The sequence below is a fragment of the Artibeus jamaicensis genome, unplaced genomic scaffold (genome assembly GCF_021234435.1).
Source record: "Artibeus jamaicensis isolate MK-2021 breed Jamaican fruit bat unplaced genomic scaffold, CSHL_Jam_final scaffold_474, whole genome shotgun sequence".
NCBI lineage: Eukaryota > Metazoa > Chordata > Mammalia > Chiroptera > Phyllostomidae > Artibeus > Artibeus jamaicensis.
Window position 1 is genome coordinate 9,946,773 of NW_026522046.1, and position 24,004 is coordinate 9,970,776.

At 47.1% G+C, this 24,004-nt stretch overlaps 1 protein-coding gene and 1 non-coding gene across 2 annotated transcripts in view; one reads left to right on the plus strand and one right to left on the minus strand.

Moving 5' to 3' along the window:
• Nucleotides 1-21,320, minus strand: part of USP13 (ubiquitin specific peptidase 13) — a 104,803-nt gene extending 83,483 nt beyond the window's left edge. The window contains exons 1-2 of the mRNA XM_037136885.2: nt 21,058-21,320; nt 66-191 (exon numbers count right to left, since the gene is read on the minus strand). Of these exons, the coding sequence (XP_036992780.2) occupies nt 66-191; nt 21,058-21,225 (294 nt within the window). The 5' untranslated portion in view covers nt 21,226-21,320. The remainder of the gene's footprint in view (nt 1-65; nt 192-21,057) is intronic.
• LOC119043049 (small nucleolar RNA SNORA81) lies at nt 3,416-3,590 on the plus strand. The gene has a single exon (XR_005081344.2). It is a non-coding gene; the product is annotated as a small nucleolar RNA SNORA81 (small nucleolar RNA).
• Nucleotides 21,321-24,004: the final 2,684 nt, after the last annotated feature.

Below are 24,004 nucleotides of genomic sequence, written 5' to 3' on the forward strand. Positions count from 1 at the left end.
CAGACACCGTAAGACAATGTTACAGGAAGGACACCAAGGCAGTTCTCCAAATATGCATCTCTCACCTCTCGCACATGTCTTTTCAGGTGCATGTACACACTCTGTCCGGTTTTTCGAAAATGTCTTTCAACGTGTTCCCTTCCAAAGGCCAAAAACGTATTCATGCACACATAGAGTCCACCTTCGGAATTCTAGAAGAAAGAGGTGACACCATTAGCCAAGGACGCCTCACCAAGCAGTCTGGACACAGAGAAAGGGAAGGGGAAGGAAGGGGAATGATGAAGACAAAGCCTGGCAAAGGGCAAAGGCCGCCTGGCTGTCAGAGTCATCGGCAGTGACTGCCAGTGACCCCACAGACATCCACAGTGGCAGCGTCTCCCCAACCCCAGGTGCTGGGTGCTCCTTGGACAAGGGAGCACAGGGTCACAGCAGCAAGGTCCTCAAGGTCCTGGGAAGTAAGCATGGTTGTCTGACACCCCACAAGAGAGTAAATGACAATAAGGGACAGAAGGAAGTTGGCAAATGATTAAAGTACTATCCCCGCAGTGGTCTGTCACTGTTACTTCCTCACTGGTCAGGGCAAGACTCCAGTACACAGTGTTTATACGCTTTTAGCAAGACAGAGTTCTTCAAAGATATTGTTCCCTTCCTCTGATGACACGTGATACTTGCTAGTATCCACGAATAAAGTGTAACAATTTAATACCTAAATAATGATTTAATAAGTAAATGCTAAAGAACGGAGTCCTGTAACAATCATAGCTATCAGTACACATTATTGCATGCCTAATATGTGCCAAGTGCTTGACATATATTATTTCTGATCCAAACAATACTGCAAGCTGCTTATTATTACTTCCATTTTACAGTTCTTTAAAAAAAAACTAAGTATGTCATTTGTCCATGTTCACACAGCTTGGAAGCGTCTGAGGTAAATTTGGACTTCTTTCTTTTTATCCCCCCGTGCAATATCTCAAATATTATTTAATTATAGGCATTTTGTTACCATGAATAGTCAAAACATTGTTTGCACTTTAGATACTTGACTTCCACCCCAACCTCATCTCTCCTTTTCTCTCACTCAGCCTGACATGCTTCTCTGTAAACTTAGCATCTAAAATTACCCCACTGCCTCAGTGGAGTGGATTTTCAGTAAGATCCTGTTTGTCTCACTGCTGTAAACTTTTAAAAGTTCCTAAAGTACTGCCAGAATTGCCAACGAACACCTATCAAAATTCCTGACATTGCATTTCTTAAATTTTTATTGAACTTACTGGGGTTAAAGTGGTTAGTAAAATTATATAGGTTTCGGGTGTACAATTCTGTAACACATCAGCTGTATATTGCACTGTGCGGTCACCACACCAGGTCAAGTCTCCTTCCATCACCATGTGTCCTCCCTTTACAATTTCAAAACATATACCGATGCTCATTATCAATATATGAAAAAAATGTTAAGTCCTAATAACTCAAAAATTATTTTTCATATATTGCTAATGAGAATCAGTACATGTTTTGAAATTATAACTTTTAATAAAATTCTCCAACACTGTCTGCATGGTTTACAAGCCAGACATAAAGGAGTCTTATCACAATGAGAACATTATAACTAATTCAAACTCGTGACGATTACTGTAGCATATACATTGCTAAAATCAAAGGAAAAGAGTATGAAGATGACAAAGAAAAAAGTAAAATGGTCTCAATTTGCTGAAGACATTATTGTTTATATGGGAAATTGGAAGGAATCTATCAACTACTAGAAATAACAACCAGTAAAACCAATGCATGAACAGAGCAAGGCTGTGGGGTACAGGCTGATAGACAAAAATCAACCTTGATTTTATATTCTGGCAACAGATACCTCCAAAGTGAATTTTTAAAGCTTGACTATAAAGGAGCATCCAAAAACTCAGAATTCTACAGCTTGTTCTTATGGATAAATTTTTCCCTTAAATGAGATCATTTGAATAAAATTAGAAAGTTCTTCACACTACATTCACTTGATCAGTAAGTTTGGAAAGTATTTTCAAAATACTTTTTAAAATAAGCATCTTCTTTTGCATAGTCATGATCCTCAAGAAAAAACATACAGCATCATTATAGTGGTCAATGACTCATTGAGCCCATTAAGTTGAGCACCACATACTGTGATTTAAAAAAACAAAACAAAACACTTGCATTCTCTTCCAATAAAATGCAATTCTGTCCAAAAGAATGATAACCAGGAGATACACAGGGGAAACATGAGATTTGCAACCAGAGTTTCTGAACTGCCACTAATCACCTTGTAGACGAAGGCAGGTTGCTACACAGTCTCTGAGCTGCAAGTATCCACCTCTATAAAGATGGCTGTACCAATAATTCCCACCGCTCAGGGTTTCATGAACCTCAAAGAAGATGAAACACATTCTGTGCTGTAATGTACCACACAGATATTGGTAATTATTCACTGCAAGCTAAAAGTTCTGTGTATTACATGCATCTCCTATTATTTCAATCCTTTCACAAGGGGAAACAGCAGGTAGAAGGAAAAAGTGACTGACAGCCACTCAGGCTAGGGGGTAACAAATACTAATCTGTCAGAAAAATACATTAGGCAACTAGTAAGAAACCAGGAAATTATCAAGTAGAAGAAGAAAAATGTTTAAGTGTAGAGTAGTGATCCAATGTAAGAGTTTATAATCTCTGAAATAATCATAAAGTCTTTGCTAATTTCATTGCCAAGAGTTTTTGAATTATTAGGGAATTAGATAAAAAATTTAATATACTAAACATTCATTCTCAGTTTCTGGAGTCACTTGATACTGTCACAAAGTCCATAATCGCACAGAAAAATGCCATGGCGCTCGCTCAGAGACGAACCCCGCCACACCGGGAAGGGTTCTGTTAAAACCTCACAGGCATCGTCCATCGGGCACACGGATGCCCTCTGAAGCCACATGTGCCCCTCTGCTAGCAGCTCTGAGATGGGGAGACCACCCAGGGAACTTGCCAGTAATTCTAAAAATTCAGGACACACTGAGACAGAACACATGAGAAGCTACCTCATACAGAACAAACGCCCCAGTCTAACGATCTACATTTTCTCCCCTCTTGCCTCACTCATGTCTAAATATTGGCCCCGTCAGGCAGTTTTTGCCACATACACAGTCAATACCCCATGGCACATACAGCTTCTTTCACTAATGGTGACAAGTCTGTGCTGACACATCTCTCCCAATTCCTCTGTGACCAAAGCACAGAGAAGGGTTTACAGCCTGGGTCGGAGACAAGCTGACTGACTCATAAGGTTTTCGAACCCTCAGCCTCCTCTGCTCATTACCCAGCCACAACCCCCCTAAAATCGCTGCTTCCAAGAGCACCCAAAGCACTTGTCTTCATGGGGCCAACAGTGCAGCCAGAAGTCAGGCAGGACTTCTGCGTAGTCACAGTGCTAAAAGTGCAGAAACAAGGATCGCAGCCCGGCTCTGTAGTCAAGCTAGCAGGGCACGCACGAGAAGAGAAGTGACTGCACTAGATCGGACAGACTGGGGCGGGCCTCTTTCTTCACGTCCGGTGTCCTTTGTCTTAGGACTTATGCAATGCCTTTAAAAGAAAATAAAAATTAAACAATTTTTAAAAATCAGGTAGATTTAGAGAACTATACCAACTAACAGTGAAACACAACTCGAAGAATAAGAGGAAAGGATGTAAAATGATGTTCTTTCTAAGTCATGGTGGTGGGACGCTTTATTAAAATAGATTACAAACAAAACGCACATACGTTGGGTTAATTTTTGAAACAAATGGTAGTATAATAATGGAGATTCCAAAAATATATTCATTCTAAATATCAAAAACTTACTATGTCAAGCCACAAGAATCACAAGAATCACAGGAATAAGGGGGAAATCACTAACAAAAGTTACTGGTACAGTTAGACTTCGGTATAGAGGAAAATTAACCTAGATCCACATCTTATACCAAACACTGTAATAAGGTCCCGAGCGATCCAAGAGACAGCATTTTAAAAACTAGAAAAGAGCAGAATAGCATATTTATTCCCCTTGTGGAGGGGAAAATAACTTCTGGCCAAGAAAACACAGAATCGCAAAGGAGACAGCACAGTTGAGTATAAATATATAAACACTAATGAACAAGTTTTACACCACCAAATATAACAAAACAATGAGACAACCAACAACAGAATGGTAAAGATATGAAATACAACAAAGAAAAGCTTACATGCATTCCATGTAAAGTTGATAAAATTACACACAAGATGTCAACATCCACTTTCAACTTGGTAAGAGTCTTTTTAAGACTGTTTAGTCTTAAATGTGGGAAAATATTAAAATCAAATCATCACATCCTCACCTCCTGAAGTAAGCACATTAAAACAATCTCAAGGAGAGTATATAAGCCTACCAAACTAGCAAAACAAAAAAGTATTGTAATTGCACGGCCTGGAGCCTCAGAGGAAGTCTATATATCCACTCCCACAATGTAAATCAGCTCTGTGTGTCTGTGGAGCAATAAAACCACTTCTTCTTTGGATACAGACTCTGGGAACCCCAAGAAAATTTAAAAAGAAACACTTTGTTCAAAAATATTCATGGATGTACTATTTATAACAGGCAAAAGGAGCAATGGCTCCAAACAGGAGCTAAGAACTATGGCATGTGAACACAACGAAGACTTTAATACTCCTTATGATGATGAGTTTGTGAATTGTGTGTAATGTGTACAGAACACGTGCACAGAATTGCATACAATGTACACAGAAAAATAACATCCATGAAAAGAGAACCCAGGCCGGTGACCAGAAGGAAAGGGAAGAAGGGGCGGTGAGGAGCGTCTGCACACTGACGGAGACCTGAACCGAAAATGGAATGTGGCAAATGGCTTTAGATCGATTTTTTTTTTTTCGAGAGAGAGAAGGGAAGGGAAGGAGAAAGAGTGGGAGAGAAACATCAATGTATGGTTGCCTCTCATGCGTCCCCTGCTGGGAACTGGCCTGCAACCCAGGCATGTGCCCTGACTGGGAATTGAACCGCGATACTCTGGTTCGCAGGCCCGCGCTCAATCCACTGAGCTATGCCAGCCAGGGCCCTAGATCGATTTTAAGTCCCTGACTTTGGGGCCCACAGCCTCACCTCCCGCTACCTCCATGTTAGGCCTGGAATGCTGTTTCTCAAACCAATGCCATGCAGGACGAGGTTGTTTCGTTCTGCTTCTATTCATTAGGGAAGGGGACAGGGTCCCAAGCGCACCAGTTCCCAGCTCCGGCCAGATGTGAATTTACACATAGAAGTCCCGCAAAACCTACATGGATCGACATCCTGTTCACGTACTTGAACTTGGTTGCAAAGTCAAGTTGCTACAGAAATTGGTAAATACTCACTTTCAATGTCTGTGCCTATCTCTTGGCACCAGTCAGGTGGCTACACTTTGCGGAGCACTGGGCAAGAGCTGGGTGAACTGCCAGGAAAGCGTCACTTCTAGGATCTTTGGGGGCACCACATCAGGCCGCAAGCCTTCAGAGCAGCGCCATCAAAACCAGCTACCCATGGCACGGTCTGCACAACAGAAGCTGCTCCCCAGGTACCACACCAGTCCACCCGCCCACGGGCCACCTGCAGGCCTCCGCCCACCACCAATTCCCACATCTCCCCGCTCGTCTGCCCACGCTGACAGTCCTGAGCCCCAAACCCACTTTCAGTTCACAACTGCTAGAATCTTGCTATTTGAAATCTGTGGCTGTGAGGAACCCAAGCCTCCTTCATTTGAGGCCCGTAGACCGAGAAGCTGAGCTGCGCAGTGGCTCCTGGCGAGCAGGAAACCGTGTCACATGCATCGCCGAATTCCCAAAGCCGCAGCTGGTACAGAGCAGGATGGAACAACACTCGTGGAATGAATGGCAGGTTCTGTGTCATTAGTCTGTCCTTCTGTTACACAGTTTAATCTCTCTCTCAAATTTGTCCTCGGTGCCCTTTTCTTCAATAGTTCCTAGCACAGGCTCCATTTCAAGCCTTTGGCATGACTCAGTAATGGGGATCGTCAAAAGAAAACCAATGGTCATGCACGGAACACAGCCTGAGGCCCCAGCAGAAATACTAGCTTTTCTGGTTTGTTTGGCTAAAGTCGCATTCTTAGCAGCTTGGACACTTGAACCCACTGTTCCAGCTGTCCTACCTTCTGCGACCAAGCTCACAGGGCTCTCTGGGACAGAGGCTGCCGCCCCACAGCCATCCCACCCTGGACCCTTATCTGGCTCCTACTCTCAGAGGACACCCCACCCAGAATGGCTAAAGGGGGGATGGCCATGGGGGCCATCAGCACGCTCTTCTCCGCACGTTCTTAGCTAAAGAAGATTCCAATGATCATTTTCATCATGCACCAAACAGAAACTTGATCGAGATGCACAGACTTTACTCAGAAACCTAAAATCACAGAAAAGTCAAGAAATACCACTCAGACCCTGGCTGCTGTGGAGCACTGGATTGAGCATTGGCCTGCAAACCGAAAGGTCATCAGTTCAATTCCCAGTCAGGGCACATGCCTGGGGGCACGTGAAAGGCAGCCACACACTGACATTTCTCTCCCCTGCTTCCTCCCTCTCTTTCCCTCTCTCTAAAATAAAATGTTTTTTAAAAAGAAAGAAACAATCACTCAACACTTCTCTGAGGCTTTATAATGCTTCTTTGAAAACTTCTCCCACTGATGACCCAATGGTAAGAGAGGAGAGCAGCATTACAGAAGCCTGCGCATTATTTAAACACATTCTCCACTGCATTTCACTATAGACACGACGGATCCACAGCCATTTAGTTATCGCTTTACGATGCAGTACCCTACGTACTGTTTAGAAGTGACATCAAGGAAGAAGTCACCTTGTATTATACTACCTGCCATTTAAAAGAACATTAAAAACAGTGGTGAATATAAAGGTCAAGGTTACATCATGTTTCAGAGTAGCCAGTGAACAGTCATTTTAAATAAAAATACCCCGCATTGTCAATCAGGAGGTGTTCGGAGAACTTTGTTTACGACGGCGTGTTCTTGGAGACCAGCCTCCGCTGGAAGGCAGGAAGGGAGCATGAGCGTGTGAGCGGCGGCAGGCTCGGGAAACAGAGCCGCTGCGTGACACTTGTTTTTAGAACCACAGGGCAGTGTGGAAAACAAGCGGTCACCGCCACAAAGGGAAACATGAGGTAGGTGGACGGAGTCACAACAAAGCCTCGTACAGGGCAAATGACATGCTGATATCCCACAAGACTGCGTCCCACACACTCCTGCCAAAGGGAGACAAAAAGAGAAAGAACACAGTATTTTCCAGAACAGCGATTTTAAAAAGGAAAAGAAAATATGTTAAGTAAATTAGGTGCCCGTGATAGTGAAAGGAAATAACCTGATGTCCAACAACAGATTTGTTTAGTAATTTACAGCACATCCATGAAATTTAACGCTCCTGAGCCATTTAAAATTGGCTTGTGGTATTTATTGAGAGGTATTTCCGAGCGGAGGAAGCAGGTGACCGAACCGTGAGCGTGCTGTTACGATCTAGGTGACACACACACTGTGTGGCACGAACGTCACCTCAGCAGGGGGAGATAACATGGGGTTTTTTCTTCACACTGTCGTTTGGCATTTTCTCATTCTTATTCCAGAATACTAAAATTTTCCTCAACTGAATGTATTTAGAACCAAATGTATGCATATGGAATAGCACAGGCAATCCTCCCAATGTTCCCTTCTCTTCACCAAAGTTCTTCTTACGCTTTAGCAAGACAACGTCACAGCTCTAAGGCGCTGCACAGTCTCATTACTCAGGTGAAAAGTACAATCTGAAATAACTAAGAGATTACTTTGAAATGTGTAGCCAAGAAAATTGGGGAGCACAGAAGGGAAAGAGAGGAAATGAGGACTGTAATCTCAGGCGGGCAGACTAGAATGTGATTACAAGAGAAAATGAAACAAATCGAGGACACTGTCCCCAGCTGGATGCCATCCACGCTCACAGAAGGGGGACAGTCTGTGTGGGGTCTGGAAACAGCTGTGACAGAGAATGAGGCCATGATGCCGTCCTCGGGACGAGAGAGGTTGGTGGGGGTACACAGCAGGAGTTTATTCAGCTGGGAGAGAGAGAGACAAGCAAGGCAGGCGCCCCGATGACACGCGAACATCCTAGTAAGAAGAGACAGAACACAAATGAGACAGAGAGGGTCATTTCCAGCAGACAGTGTAACAGAGAAGCAGGACGGAGGGTGGAGAGACAAGAGGGCTGGGGTCACCATGCAGCCCAGGGGACGGGGTGGGAGGGGTGAGGGAACAGCTCCAGGATGAGGGGCCAGGAGAGCAAAGTGGGAAGAGCCCCTGGCTAGACCAAAAAGCACGTACAAAGGCCACAGCTCCAGAGAAAGCCTGGCCACATCCCCAAAACCCAGGGAGAAAGGCAGGATGCTAGAGTCACGTGAGGGGAGGAGGTAGCAGGACACGAGGAGGACAGGTCCCCAGAGGCCAGCAGAAGTGGCTTCAGGGCCTGAGAAGATCTGGAGCTCCCACCCAGTGGGATGCAAAGCCCTCTGGGGGGCTTTAGAGTGGGCAGTGCCACACCCCGACCTCCATTTTTAAAAGCTCACTCTGGCTGCGGGGGAGCACTACCGGGAGGGGTGTCAGGAGAACATATGGTTACAAGGCTATTATACATTCTAGACCCACGCCGACCAATACAGAAGCCACTGGCCACACGGGAAGGTTTAAATCTAAATTAATTTAAATTAGGTTAAATTAGAAGTTCCATTTCTCAGTCACACTGAACACATTTCCAACTGCTCAATGGCTGCCTGTGGCGAGGGGCTAACTCACTGGAAGAGGCTGACACAGCACCATCCCATCACCACAGAAAGCTCTTCCCACAGCCCCTGTCTCCACAAGGCGACGCCGTGGTGGCTGAGCCTGGGGGAGGGGCAGGGGAAAGGGGGAGGAGGCTCTCAGCCGCGATGGGCAAACTTGGGCAGATTCAGGACGTGATTTTAGCAGACAGCCCGGAAGCCTGGAAGATGGATTAGACCCAGGGGTGTGTGGAAAAGGGCCAACGCAAGGACAACTCCTCAGTGTTTTGACTCATTACTTCACAAGACTGCCCACTGCTCTCTGCTCAATCCTTGCTTTCATGAAGCAGCCATCTGCCTATTAATTCAGCCTCTCGCACACTTCTGTATCTGAATGGTAGACATGAGTATTCCAACGTACAAATCCCCAGCACATTCTGGCTCCTAGAGCAAAACAAACAGACGACGATTTTTAAACACAAAATTAAATGCTTGCAGATGGGAAGCAAATGTGCGATAAGAAAGTAAAACAGGCTCCAGATCAAGTGCAGCCAGGACGCAGCCCACAGGAGGGGAAACACACAGAAACGCACTGTCGGAGACAGGCCGGAGCTCAGCAGCTGACCAGCACGGCAGAACTACCAGATACGGTGGGAGATACGGTACTCGCAAAACCCGGAATTTTGGTTTCAACAGCAAATCCACTGAAATAAACTTGTCTGTAAAGATAAAGAGAAAAGAGCAAATACATATCATCCCAAGAAGGTGGAGGCCTCTCTGCTGGACTCATAAATCGTACCGTGGCCATGATGTGTCAGGAAAAAAATAGAAATGTTAATGCAGTAATGGTTCTCCCAGCTTGCTCCGACTTGGGGGTCTTCCTCTCTGCAGAGGACACCTACGCCCTAGAGCTGCAAGGCTAAAGCCTTCCGAACAGCTAGGTTTGATAGAATATAAATGTACTGTCCCACTGAGGCACCATTTATTAACTTTTTGCCTCCAAAGTATAAAACCAAACCCTTGCTCTGGGCATCTGGAGCAGTGAGGACCCGAATCGCTGGGGCAGCAGGGGTGCGGGGGCACGAAGAGCAGCTCCTCTGGGGCTCACAGCACAAGCGGGCGAGTTAAAGGTCGGCAGAGGATGAAGACACTGAGGTGAGCGTCTGCAGTGGCGCTAAAAGGAAGCCATATTGCACCGAAGTGCTTCCCAGCTTACACCCAAAAAAAAACAATGTGAAACCCCCTTGTCAAAGGTAAAAACCGTTCACAGTCATGGGTTATTATTTTCTAAAAGAGACAGTTTTTCTTCAGGATACATTTCTCCTGATAAACTACATTATACATGAGGATTTAGCTTTCCGGGCTAACCCATGAAAGCCCATCACATGGAGCTGAACTTGAGTATAAATAACAGCCCTGAACTGAACAGAGTTCCCCCGAACAGGGCCAGCGCACACCGTGCCCGAGGTGTCCACTTTAGGGCATGGAGAACCTCCTGCAGAGCTACCGAGTACAGCACGTCTCTCTGGCAAAGCCAAGACCTTATAAATCCCACTTCGCCCTCTTCTCAGAGGGCTCCCTCCCACTAAACCCCAGTAACGAGACAGGTGGCAGTAAGTCACGTTTAATGAGCAGCCGTGATTACAACTGTGCACAGTGGGTATGACAGAGAGGACTAAGGCCCAGAGAAATTCAGGAAAATTAAGGTACTTGCTGAAGTCGAATCGCCACTGAGTAGTAAAAGGGTGGGGGGATTTGGACCCAGGCCAGGCTGACCCACCCCCTTCCACCCTGCCCCACCACGTGCTGCCTGGAGCAACTGAGAGACAGATGTCCTGCTGGCGTCAGGAGCCAGGTGGGCGGCTGCCGGCAAGCACGCGCCATCATGGGGCCTGGGGAAAAGAGCGGTTCCTTCCTTTTTGTTGTTGTTGTTCAAGCTGTTTCATTTCAAGCAAATAAAAGGGTCGGGCAAAGGACAGCCAGGCCACTCAAGTAAGTAGCTTGTCCCAGGGGCTCTGTCTGCCAGGCTGCCCTGCGGGGGAGGACAAGGGCTTCGGCAGGTCCTGCCAGCTCCACTCCCCAAGCTTGAAAAGGCAGCTGAAGCCCCTGGGAGGTGGCTGCTCCAGGCTAACAGCTCCCTGGCAAGACCCAGGGTGCTGGGCTCTGGACCCTGCAGAAGTAGTTGCAGAGTCTGGTGACCCCAGAGTCCACCCACCCTCATCGGCTTGTGTCCAGCCAGTGGATCTGCCCATGGTCCCACCCAGCTGGTGGGAGCCGAGTGAGACGGTCCACATGGACTGAGGCTCCTTCCAAAGCCTCAGCTGCAGACTCAGCGGCAGGACCTGCCCCAGTGGCATGTCCAAAGGTGCAATTCAGCAGCTGCTCCCAAAGGATACGATGCATCCCATCTCCCTGCCCCATTCCTTACCTTCAGGACCCTATGTTCTCTTTCCTCGGGGCCAATCCAACCCACTAATCCCAGTAACAGACCGCCAAGTATATTTCTAAGAGCTGCTGGGGACAGAGATATCTATGTCCAGGTCACCACTTTACAGCCACACCCAAAGCATTAACCAGGACAAAAAAAAGCAACACTTGGTTTGATCAGGACACAGCTTTCACAACTGCAACTCAAGAACATCAACCTCTTGGTCAATCAACCATGTAGTAAACATGGGGCAAATTTCCCCTAGAGTGATCTTATTTCAGTGTATATGCATTCCGTCTATAACTACTGATGCAGCATCATTATCTGTTCAAATTTCTAACTCTGGGAAAAAAAATACTGCCCAGACTCCTGAGTTTCTCTGAAAGTTGAGCCAATCAGTGGGAGGGCAAGAGGCCTGTACTGGTCGCTGGTTCCTCTACAACTTGGGGAGAAAAGGTCCTAGCAGCAAGGAGGTGGGTCCCTGGGCCCCTCAGAAGTCCTGGGTCGATAAACAAGGGACCGCCAGACTCTGCAGAGCTCCAGTCCCTTATTTTCCCAGTGGCCATACGGGACTTGTCCACTTGCATTTGACCATCTGACCTTCCTAATTTACATCCTTGATTCACCCCATGTCCCAAGCCACAAGGTGTGAAGTTGCCTTTAACTCCTCCCACTCCTTCATTCACTGCATAGTCTGGCAGTAAGTTGGGTCATACCATTCATGAAAATTTCCACTGAGTTTATGCCCACCTCCCAACTACTTTTACCCCCACTGGCATCACCCTAAGGAAAGCACACCCGCTCCAATATCACGAGAGACTCCTGAGTGAATTCCTATTCCAGAGCTCCCCACCTCCCAACCCACCAGTCCTCATCCTACTTCCAGGATGGCCACGCCAAATAACCACTGTCCTCAGGCTGTCCCCCTGCCACACTGAAGGGCTATCCCAGATGTGCTTCAGGGTCCAACTTCGTGACACATCAGGGCTAAGTCCCATCTCTGTCACGTATCAGTCTTAGAGCAAGTCCTTGAACAAGCTACCTAACCTCTGACCCTCAGTTTCCTCATCTGTAAAACACGGCAGCAACAGCGATGATCATCTCTAAGCCAATTACTACCATAATTACATAAGACGACAGACACAAGAGTACCCAGTAGAGGGTTTCCCTCGTGACAGAGACTCAGACTTGGCGCTCGCCCTCCTCCGCTGTGACAGGAAGGTCCACGTCATCACTCCCTTCCCCAGGGTCCTCTGTTTCCCCCTAAATACCCCCGCCCGCCCCACCACCCACGGCACTGAGCGCAGTGCCGGGTGTACGGTGGGCTCTAACTAAGTGTGAATACTCGCTAGTAAATACAGAACAAATATTTTACATTCAATGTTATCACGAGAGGCACATACTGTGCCCCTGAAGCGACATCTCTAATCTCGTGACTTGTTCAGATTCACTGAATTCTTGTCATGGCTGCACTGTCCTGCTCTAACCCTAAACACTGGTGCTCTTGTGCACATCTTCCCTGTGCATGGGGACAAGGGGAGTCCTCGTCTGACCCCCGTAATACTGCACGCGAGGCCGTGGCACAGAGACCAGCCCTCTGTCATCTCCCTGAGGGACACCATGTGTGATAGCTTCTACCAAGATCGCTCGGGGCACCAACATTCACAACACACAAAACACTTGGCTAATACCTCTCCCTAGTTTTTCAAGGGTCAAGTTTATGGCTTGTCAGATAACATAATAAAATAAAAAATACAATGCTGGCTGCCTGCTAAACACGGAATCACAAATGGCAGGCTTTTCCCTCCTGCACTTCTTCCTCTTTAATTCTCAAAGACCTCGGCTACTCCAGGTCTTCCGCAGTCAGTATCCTGGCCATGACAGAGATGTACAAAGTACTTTGAAAGTGCAGGACAATCAATGTCTAATTCAGCTGGGGCCCAGGGAGAGGAAGCACAGAGAACACCTGAGCTGCTGTTTAAGGACCAGTAGGGTTTTACTGCTGGGGGTGATGGGCTGGGGCTGGCAGAAGGCATTCCACGCTGAGCTCCGCACATCTGAGCACACAGCACCCTCTGGGCCAAACTGAATGCAACCACATGGCAGGGGCTAAATGACAACTCTAGCCAGGAAAGTTGGGTCAGCACGTGCTGTATTGGAACAGCCTGTTTGGTGCTGTTGAAAATTTCTAGGCAGGGAAATGACAAGAAAAGACCGACGTTTCAGAAAGACAACGGACAATACAATGTGACGGACAGGAAGGGAGGCAAGGAGGTAGGTTACAAGGTTTCTGCAAGAGTCCAGGCAGGAGACGATGAGGGCGTGACCCTTGGCAATGGGGAAGGAGAGAGGAGGCTATGCAGGAACCTGGGAACCTGGTCGCTAGTGGGATGCGAAGTAAAAGAAAGGAAGGTGCACCTGGGATCCTGGCAGAATTCTTCACAACAGCCACAAGGAGGAAGCAACCCTAGTGTCCACCAACAGACAAGTGGGTAAACAAACTGTGGTATACACATACAGTGGAGTATCATTCTGCTTTCAAGGGGAAGGAAATTCCAACACGTGATACAACACATGAACCTTAAAAATGTTATGATAAGTGAAATAAGTCAGTCACAAAAGGACAAACCCTATAGGATCTTACTTACATCAGACACCTACAGCAGACAATTCATGGAGACAAAGCAGAACTGTGCTTGCCAAGGGCTGGGGGCTGAGGGGACAGGGAATGGGAGTTACTGCCGACAGGGATAGTATTTCAGTTTTGCAAGATGAAAAGTTCTGGACATGGACAGTGGTGATGGTTGCACAATATGAAAGTCCTTGATACCACTGCACACCCTAAAATGGTTAAGAAAGTCAAGTTTCCATTACATGCACTTTACACAATTGTTTTAAAGGTGAGGGAGAGAGTCGGGGCATCTCCTAGTCAGGGCTCTAAATGATGGCAGCACCTAGCACCGTACGTGAGCTCCCGTCTGCAGGAAGGGTGATGCGGGGAATAAACACAGAATTTGCAATTGCACAGGTGTCCAGATTTGATACAGCCAAGATGACAAACTTTCTTGCTCCCTGACACAGTCAGCATCATATGGTACATCCCAGAACTGTAAAAATGATACAACTTTAAAGGTAATTAACAAGTGCCAAAAAGAGGCAGCTAGCGACTTCTTGATTATTAGTTTGGAAAAGTAGGACTCCAGAGAGCCCAGGGCAGACTACACACACACATCAATTTCACTCCTTTCTGCAGCCCAAATAAAAGAACAGTGAAAGGACTTTCTGAGAAAACATAAACCATAGCAACAAAATCTGGAACCTGGATGGCAGATGGGTAAATGCTAAAAAGACTAAGACAAGCTGACAAAGCTGAATGCTAAGTCTGTAGCAGGGAAAGCCAAAATACACTCTGATTGACACTCCAGAATTCCCAAAAGACTCCACAGCGACAGCCTCAGGTAACTCTGGCAGTTGGGGTACAGCAGGGACTAAAACAAGGGTTGGAAATCTGTCCCGATAGCAGTCAGTGCCCCAGAGCCCTCCTACACTCCAAGCGTCCCTCGACCAGCAAACTGCTGGTGATTTGCTCCAAAGCGGGTAAAAACAAAGGACTCGGGTCCCATCCCCCATGGGACACTAGGCTCAGTTGAGAATAGGGGCTCCATCCTGAGTACACAGGGACTTGGAGATGGAGGGGTAACGTGTATCAGTCCAGCGTTAGTCTGGAAATACAAACTATCCTGGATATTTCGGGCAGGAAGGGATTTAGTACCAGGGCTTGAAGGCATACAGAACCATGGCAAGAGCTGTGAGAGCCAAGGTCAGAGAAACCACCACTCATGTTCAGTTAATCAAGACACACAAGCCTCACAAAAAACTGCACAGGTGATCCCAGCCTCCCCTCGCCCGAGGTGGCTTTGAGTCCCAAGAACGAGGAAAACCCCACATCCGCCACATGCCACGCTGCATCAGCCATCACTGCTTCTTCTCTTTGCCTCTGACTCTCTCACTGGCAGGTTCAGAATCAGCAGCCTGCCGTCAAAGGTGTCCCGGTTCCCAGCCACCACAGCAAAACAGGGATAGGGTGGAGAACCAGACAGAGGACAACTCCAGCCAGTACCAATGTGCGGGTGCTGAGGCCACCCTGTCCTCCCCTCCCACTGGGCCCCCTGGGTACTGGCAGACAGGCTCTGCAGGCAAGAGCTGACAGAAGTCTCCTAACCAGTGGTCAAAGGAAAAAAGTCATGATCCTCCAAGATAAGGTTCCCCAAAGAAGCATCCGGCCAGCTCACACTCCAGTGAAGCTCACAGCAAACAAAACAAAGACTTCTCACCTCTGAAAGAGCGGACAATTCCTGTCCCAGTAGCTGCAAATTTTTTCAAAAGGAGTTGCATATTCTACATTTTAATTTGCTTCATAACAAGAATGTACGAGACGATATTTCTGGCTGAGCTAAGGTTCACAACCAATTAACTATTCAATCACCACAAATGTAAAAAAGTGAACCCACAGAAGCCACAGTGAGAGTGGGTTTGGCACTGGAGGGACCAGCTGCACTTTTCTGCATAAACCTTAGAACCTCAGTTTTCAGAGTACGATCCGGGAACGCTGTGATGCCCTCTTCTAAGGCCCTTCAAGTAATCTGCAATGTCGACTTGTTTTTGTCACACAAACGTATCTGCCTTTTTCACTCCTGTTCTCTCACGAGCACACGGTGGCATGTTTCAGTCTTCGCAACACCTGATGACATCACCACTTGAGCTAATGGAATGGAAGCTATTTTCAATTTTTCTGCCTTAGTTTCTAAGATAGTAACTATCGGTAGACAGAAACCACATAACAGCACTTTGGGGTCTTCAAAAATATTTGCAAAGGGCCAAAGACTTTGAGGGGCTGTGCCGTGAAACCACCTTTCAATCAGCGGCTCTGGGCAGGGAGCTTCTGCTTTGTGAAACTAATTAGACTTAGTTTAGGTTTGTATCTTCAAAGAAAACAGTCTGTGCTCCCTAAATTTTACTTTACTATTTTATATTTTATATCAGTTCCTGTTTATCCATTAGGATCACAATTTTTCCACATAGATCCTACATGAAATTGTTTTCCCTTCCAAGTAGGCACTATGATGGCGAGTCTCACTGCGTGAAGTCAGCATGCATGACAACACAGCAGCCGAAACGGGACTCAGACACGTGCACACCAGCAATCACAGCAGCTTCACACATGACAGCCAAAAGGTGGAAACAGCCCAACGCCCATCAACAGAGGAACGTGTAGACAAAGTGCGGTACACACCTGCAATGGAATGGTGTTCGAGCTTCCAAAGGAAGGAAATTCTGACACATACTACAACATGCATGCACCGTGAGGATATGCTAAGTGAAATAAGCCAGACACAAAAGGTCAAATACTGTGTGACTTCACTTACATGGGGGACCTAGAACTGAGACAGAAAACAAAACGGTGCTTACAGGGTGTGGTTAAAAGGAGCTTGTTATGAATAACGAACACCTTCTTAGCCCTTCTCATTTAGGAAATTCCAAGGGTTTGGGGAGTTCTGTGCTGGGAACAAACATGAAGTATCCATTCCTTATTATAAATCATAATATCACAGAAGGACATACTAAGCCCCTAATATGAAGCTTTCCCACAAGTAAATGACCTCAAAGCCCTTCCCAACAGGCAGCTACACCAGTCCCCCCATGGAGCCCCATCCAGCTGAGTTTGGCAAAGACTCCCAGGAAAGCAGAGAACCAACTCTGACATCTCAACACCACCAAGAGATCTCAGGGCTTTGGAGAATGGGGCGGGGGGGGGGGGGGGGAGACTCCTTTTTACAAAAATAGTGCTGACGGACACTGGGAGGAAAGAGGAGGTGTGGGAGCGCTGACTCTGCTGGTCTCACGTCCTCTCAGGCCACCCTTTGGTGCAGAGAGCTGTTTGCCCGAGGACCTAGCCTCACTGCCTCAGGTTCTCTCCCGTCGCAGCTGCGGCTGGTGACAGGGATTCTCAGCCTCTCCAGCACAAATACCACCATGGAAGAGTGAGGGCTTTCCTTCCTCCCCTTTGTCACTATTCCATTGGACATCTTCCACTTCTGTCCCCTGGGATACCTTTCCAAAATAAACTGCCCAGGCCTCAGCCCTGGTCTCGATCTTTCAGTTGATTCCAGCTAGGACAAGACGTAAGATAAGCTCTCCACCCCAGACAGGTGGGAAAGGCATAGAAGCACAACAGTGGCCCAGCTCCTCCCATAACTAATGCCTCGTATGAGGCTTCACACACACTCAATGTTTTAAAACTACCAGTTAAATGGGTAAAAGAAAATAAAATAATGACAAATCATGGAAGACAGACTATAACTAACTGCTATGGTGTATGATGCAGCCCCTAAGAAACAGTGGAGGCCTCAGAGGAAAGGGTGAAGTCTGAAGCAGAAAGGGAAAAATGAGGTAGAACCCAGAGAGATGATCAAGAAAAGGAAGGTGGTCCTGGAAAAGGAAATGACTCTCACACACTCTCTCCAGCCCAGGCTGCCTGGAGCTGGCAACCTGGAAACTGAGGGGAAGCGAGACTGAGTACACTGTGATGAATGAGGGCTGGACGATACTAGGGATGGGAGCAGATATTGCACAGTGGTCCTTGAAGACTTGTGAGCAGAAGTGCGAACCCATTTCCCCACTAACCACACCAAACTTTTCACATAAGCCCTCACAACCAAACACTCAGGCTTACAACCATGATTGACTGCATTCCTTTCTTTTCTGGCTCCATGAGTATCAACTGGCCAGGCACACTTAGCACACTGATTTATTCAATCCACAATACAACTCCATGAGATAGCTTCTATTATGAGCCCCATTTTACAGATGGAGAAACTGAGGCACATAGCAGTTACAGCTGGGTGACAGAGCAAGGATTCTGCCTGTCTGGCTCACTTTCGTATCTGCCCCCCACAATCAGTGAAGTCACCATTCTACATAATCCCACGTGATTCCTTTCCCAAAGTTTCCCGTACATTGTATCCTTGCCAATTTCCAAACCTGAAACCTCATGTAATTCACACATTTCCTAGACATTCATTGAGTTCCTGTCATATGTACCGGATGCTGGGGAGGCTGCTGAGGACACAACGATGCACAGTCCCCACTCTCCCGGAAGGTCACATTACAGACCTTGCAAGATGAACCAAGTCACGGAGAGGACAACCTACAGGTGAAGGTGGCAAACTGGGCCTGGGGTGAAAGCAGACTGGCAGGTGAAACACCAAATTCTCACTTATCCCAGAAGAAATGTTACTAAGTCCCTGCTAAGCGCTAAGCCCTAGAAAGTAAGGAGGAGGGAAGGGCAGGAACACTGAAATGAGCACCCTGCCACCCCACTCACTACTTACACCCACAAGGGTGCTCACAACATGTCTATGCGAGACACATGGTGAGAGCTGATCAGTTCGGTCTTGCTCTATCACCACTTCAAATCACATGACTTCCAGTAGCTTTCTAAGACTGCCCACACGCATATAAAATCCAGATCCTGTTCCAGGTATTCAGGGACCCCATCTTCTACTCCCCACCTGGCTCTGACTCATTTCTTGTTAAAGCAATCTTTTCTTTCCAAATACATCCCAAGCACATTAAGAAAATAACATTCACGCTTTACGTGTTCATGCATGTGACTGACATTGCTTAGAAAGTTGGTCTTTATTTCTATCTTCATCTATGACCTTTTTCAAAAGTATCCAAAGCAAGGATGACTATTTTTTGTCACTCAAACAGTTTTGGCCTTTTCTCTTCAACAGTCCTATGGTCATTATGGATTAAAGTTTCCAGTATGTTTGGAACCAATGAATTTTGTTCTGTAGGGTTCTTTCAGCCATGCCTATGTGAGTTGGCACATGGTAGGTGCACAAGAAATCTTGTTGGATTCATGACGAAGTGTTAAGTACCATACGGAAAGATCTCACATTATCACGCACTGTGCTTTCATAAAATTTGTTACAAAACCTTCCTTCTCTTCTTCCCCAGAACACATAATGAAATATACTGATTCACCAGCCTTGTAAATAAGCCCAATCTTCCCCCAAGGAACTATTATGACATGAATGGAATCATCATTTTACACCGGACAAGATGCTGCCAGAATAGTGTTTGGCACACAGGAAGCTCCCAGTAACTATTTTGTAGAAGTGAATTAAAATCATCAACTTTTTCACGCCTGCTATACAGCATATAATGAGGTAAAGATTTCTAATAAAAATTTAAATATATATATTTGAAGGGCAACCAGACCTAACACAGAAAAAGTGGTTTTACCCACTGGACATACTGTGCTCTCCACTGGACTTGGCCCCTTTTTTCTTCCCGGCATTCACAATCTGTTCATTAAGTGAGGGCAATCATCCCTCACCCTTAGGAGCTATTAGCAAGAACCTGGCCGACACTGGACCCAAAAATCAGAAAATGGCATTTGGAAATACTTTCTGGATAACAGAATTTGATGCCATTGCTGACAGTCATTGTAAATGGTGTGTTCACAATATGCTAAGTAAATACAACCATTTCATTCCACGCAACATAAACCTTTTCAAAAGAAAAAATATGTAATGAACAAATAAGTGAGATTTTTCTCCCCCAAATGATCTGGAATTAACATAAAACAAACACTAAATGTCACAGGGAGGGCACGAATTCTGGCGCTCCGGTGTATGCCAAACAACACTCTTCGAAGTAGCCAAATAACCCACAAGACAAAGACAGATCACTTTGAAAAATTACCACTCATAGGGTTGGGTTTTTCCCTCCAACAGTACTCGGCATGATACGAATAAAATATGTCAGACTACTGTGAACCCTGCCTCAGCCCCTCCAATCCGTGCACCTCCCAGCTGTACTGAGATCTGCGGGTGACACATGAGACCTAAAGTGGGTGGATAAAAATAACCTGGTCCTCAGAAAGGCATGATAAACGCCAGACAGCTGAGTCACTTTGAAGCCCATTTTGACTCCTGAAAGGGACATTCATCCTCCTTTTCTTTCTCATACATACACACACAACCTGGTGAAAACCACCTTCGGCGCCCTGGGTGGAAGGCAGGGATCGGTCTTAACTTCACCCTCCGGTCTCTGAGGTCACTACTCGAGATTGAACTCTCAACAATTTATACTAGTGCATTTCAGTCCAAGTGACTCACTTAAATGGGGTAAGGGGAGAGGTTTAAGGAAACCATAATAATCCAGGAGCCCCCCCATTTCTGTTGTCCGAGTAGATGTACCAGCAGGTTTCTTCTGACATTCTTACGGAGAGAAAAGAAGGGGGAGAAATGGAAAGTGAAGGAAGCTAAGCTCGGAGAGGAAATTAACGTTGTCCTGGAGTGGGAATCCCTGGGCAGAGCGAATGGTCCACGAGAAGGGCCCTGGGCCTCGGCGGGGATCAATCCCGTCCACCTACGCCCCTCCGCTCTCGCCCCAGGGAGGAGGCAAACCCCGGGCAACACGCAGTTCCGATCGGGGGCTCTTCCGCTCGGTCTTTCAAACGGCGGCCGAGCTGCGGGCAGGCGGGAGGTAACGGAGGCCCTGGGAAGCTGGCGGCGCAAACCCCCCTGGCGACCCGGCCGTGGGCTGCAGGCAGCGCCGAGCGGCCGCCGAGCCGCGGGGCCCCTGAGCCAACTCGGCGTCCGGCGGAGGAGGTCCCCGGCGGCCGCGGCGCATCTCCCCCTCCCGCTTCACGTGCCGCCCAGTCCGCGCTCGCAGCCGCCCCAGGCCCCCGCGCCGGGACCCTCCCCCGAGGCGCCGGGAGCGCCGCGGAGCCCCGCTTACCGGCGAGTCGTAGGAGAAGGCGCACTCGTTCTTGTAGACCCTGTCCCCGGACCTGGGCACGCGGATGGTGGGCATGTGGGGCACCAGCAGCTCGCCGACGTCCCCTGCAGCCATCTTCCTGCTGCCGCTGCCGCCCGGCACGCCGAGCAGGGCGCCCCGGCGCTGCATGGCCGCGGCGCTCAGCCGAGCCGAGCCGAGCCGAGCGGAGCGCGGTGCCGGGTCTGCCCGCGGCGGCGGCGGGCTGCGCGGGCGACGGGAGCGGAGCGGGCGGGCCGGGAGAGCGGGCCGCGGGGCGGGCGCGGGCACCGGGGGCCTGGGGCCGGCGGGCGGGGCGGGGGGTGGGGGACGCTGCTATTTTTAATCCAATGGCGAATCGCGGGCCCAGCTGCAGCGTCAGGCGGGGCTCCGGGGAGGGCCAGCCGCAGCGCGCCGGGGAGGGGGCGCTGGAGAGGGGACGGGGCCGGGCTGGGCCGCGGCGGCGGCGGGGGGCGTGGGCTCGGGAACGCGGCGCGGGCGACGGACGCTTCTTGCTCACGCGGGCGGCCAGCGGTGGGGCACCGCCGCGGAGTTTTTTTACCCTAATTCGTTAGGTTGCGAGGGAGCGACTCCGAGCACAAAGAGCAGAACGGGGCTCTAAAAACCGCTTGCTTTTAAAATAACTGGAGGTAGAACGGGGACTTCCCCTGATTGGGTAGGGGCGGAACTCCGCGTGCAAATCTGGACCCTAAGGTCGGGCCCAAATCTAAATTTGCTCCGTGCACTTTGGTGTTACCCGCACTCACGCTTGTTCCTCACTTAACATCTAAAGCTCATCAAAAGAGAATAGGATCCAGTGAAGATAAACTGTATTTGTGCGATGATACAGATGTTTCTTACATATGGGGGGAGCCAAGAATTTACTGGGCGGGGGGGGGACGGGCATTATATTTTTCAGTGTATTTGTACGGTCTTCTGCTTAATACAGGTCTCCCAGTCCAACCTTGCCTGATTTGGGGGTCTTACGCGCAAGCACATATATTCCTGTCATGCACGTCCAGTCCCCCCAAATAAATAATGAATGGGGGGCTTTGCGAATAGAGCGTGACTCACAGCATACTCCATTTTCTAAAAAAAAAAAAACCTAAAACACGGGTTCCGTTCCATTGAGGTTCCCTTACTACACTGAACGTAATACCCTGTGATTCCTGCCAGTTCGTGAAATGCAGTAATAGAAAGAAATAGTGACTCAAAACGCCTCTCCCACATCAAATTATCCTTAAATTCTTTTTTTCCTCCATTATTTCTTTATTATTCTCCCTGATTCTGCAGATATGCTGCCTCTGCTAGGCAGAAAGGAGGGGTACCTGGAATTTGAGAAGTGGACGGACAAGCCCTCTCTCGCCTTGCTTTCCTAAATTTCCATGCCTTCCAGCAAGGCTCAAGCACACTGAGACATTCGGGTAACCCACAACTTCCTACTACTGCTACCTGATGGAAACGGAGAAGGAAAAAAGACAAAAAAAAATTACACACTGTTCCTATCTCCGTCATTGGCCAGGAGTTTTTGCTTTTTATTTATTCTCACCAACTTACACCCTCTAGTAGTAGCTGTGTCTGTTTCACATCCATGGATGAAGCTTGCTTGTCCAATTACGGAGAAAAACTTGATTCAAAAGCATCCCAAACTTAAAATGTTAAGTATTTTTAGGTTCAATGCAAATTAAATTGAGACACCATTTTTTACCCATCAAACTGATAGATACACTGAGTTGGCCTGGGTTTGGGAAACAGACCATCACAAACATTGCTGGAGGGAATAAAAATGGTAAACCACTTTGGAAGGAAATCAACAACACCGATCATAATTTTATATGCGTATTCTGTACTGTTTTCCCCAGCAATTCCCCGTCTAGACATTTATGCTATAGATACATCCACACTGTGAGGATCATTGTTGGAGCATTGTTTATAGTACAGAAGATCAAGAACAGATGAAAGACCCATCCATAGGAATTGGATAAAATTCAGTACCATTGAAAAGAAACAAGAGCACTGTAGGTGCTGATATGGAACAATCTCTAAATAAAATTACTAGATGAAAAAAGCCAAGCGCAAATCACTGTGAAAAAGCAGGGAATTGCAGTAGGCACTCGGCCACATCCTGTATACCACAGGCCTGTCTTCCAGCTGATTGTAACTGTGGGGAACATTTTTAGTGCTGCACATACGTACATACCCACACAGCCTCCCAAGGACCCAAGAGACCTTATCACACCTGAGTTCTCATCTCTGCACACCAGACACCAATGACACTCCACAGTGAAAGTTCTAATCAAAATGGGAAAAAAGGAAACAATCTAAACATGGAGAAATGATTAAATTGTGTCTATGTATCCAAAGATGTTTCAACAAATCTTTGAAATGATTGCTTTAATACATCATAGTATCATAGCTTAACATATTTACAATGCTCATACATTATTGTAACTGGGTAAAAATAAATGCATTCAACCAGACTAGAAAGACATAAAAGTTAAACAGTTATATTTCAATTTGATTATAGGAGCTTTTCTGCTTTCAAAATCTCTTCAACAATGTTATATTTGTTTCATAATATAAAAATGTATCAAGACAAAAAGGTTAATAAGAGAAACTTCACTGAACTCAGACAATGTCTTAATCATGCTTTTTCAGGAGAGAAAATTCTAGTGCAATCACTAGAACTATTTAAGTTAATTTTACAAATTCTACACATGAATTTATAACTGGATTCGTACCATAGGGCTGGTTTCTACATGTGGATCTTCATCAAAGAGCAAGGATAAAGTGATGCTGCTCAAACAATTTAGCTTCCAACATAAATTAAAAGTCTTACGGAAGAAATTTCAGAGAACCTAAGACTAAGAACTGACTTTTGTCACACCAAGGTGTTCAGCCCACTGTGTCACTTTACTGCTAAAAAGCCCCC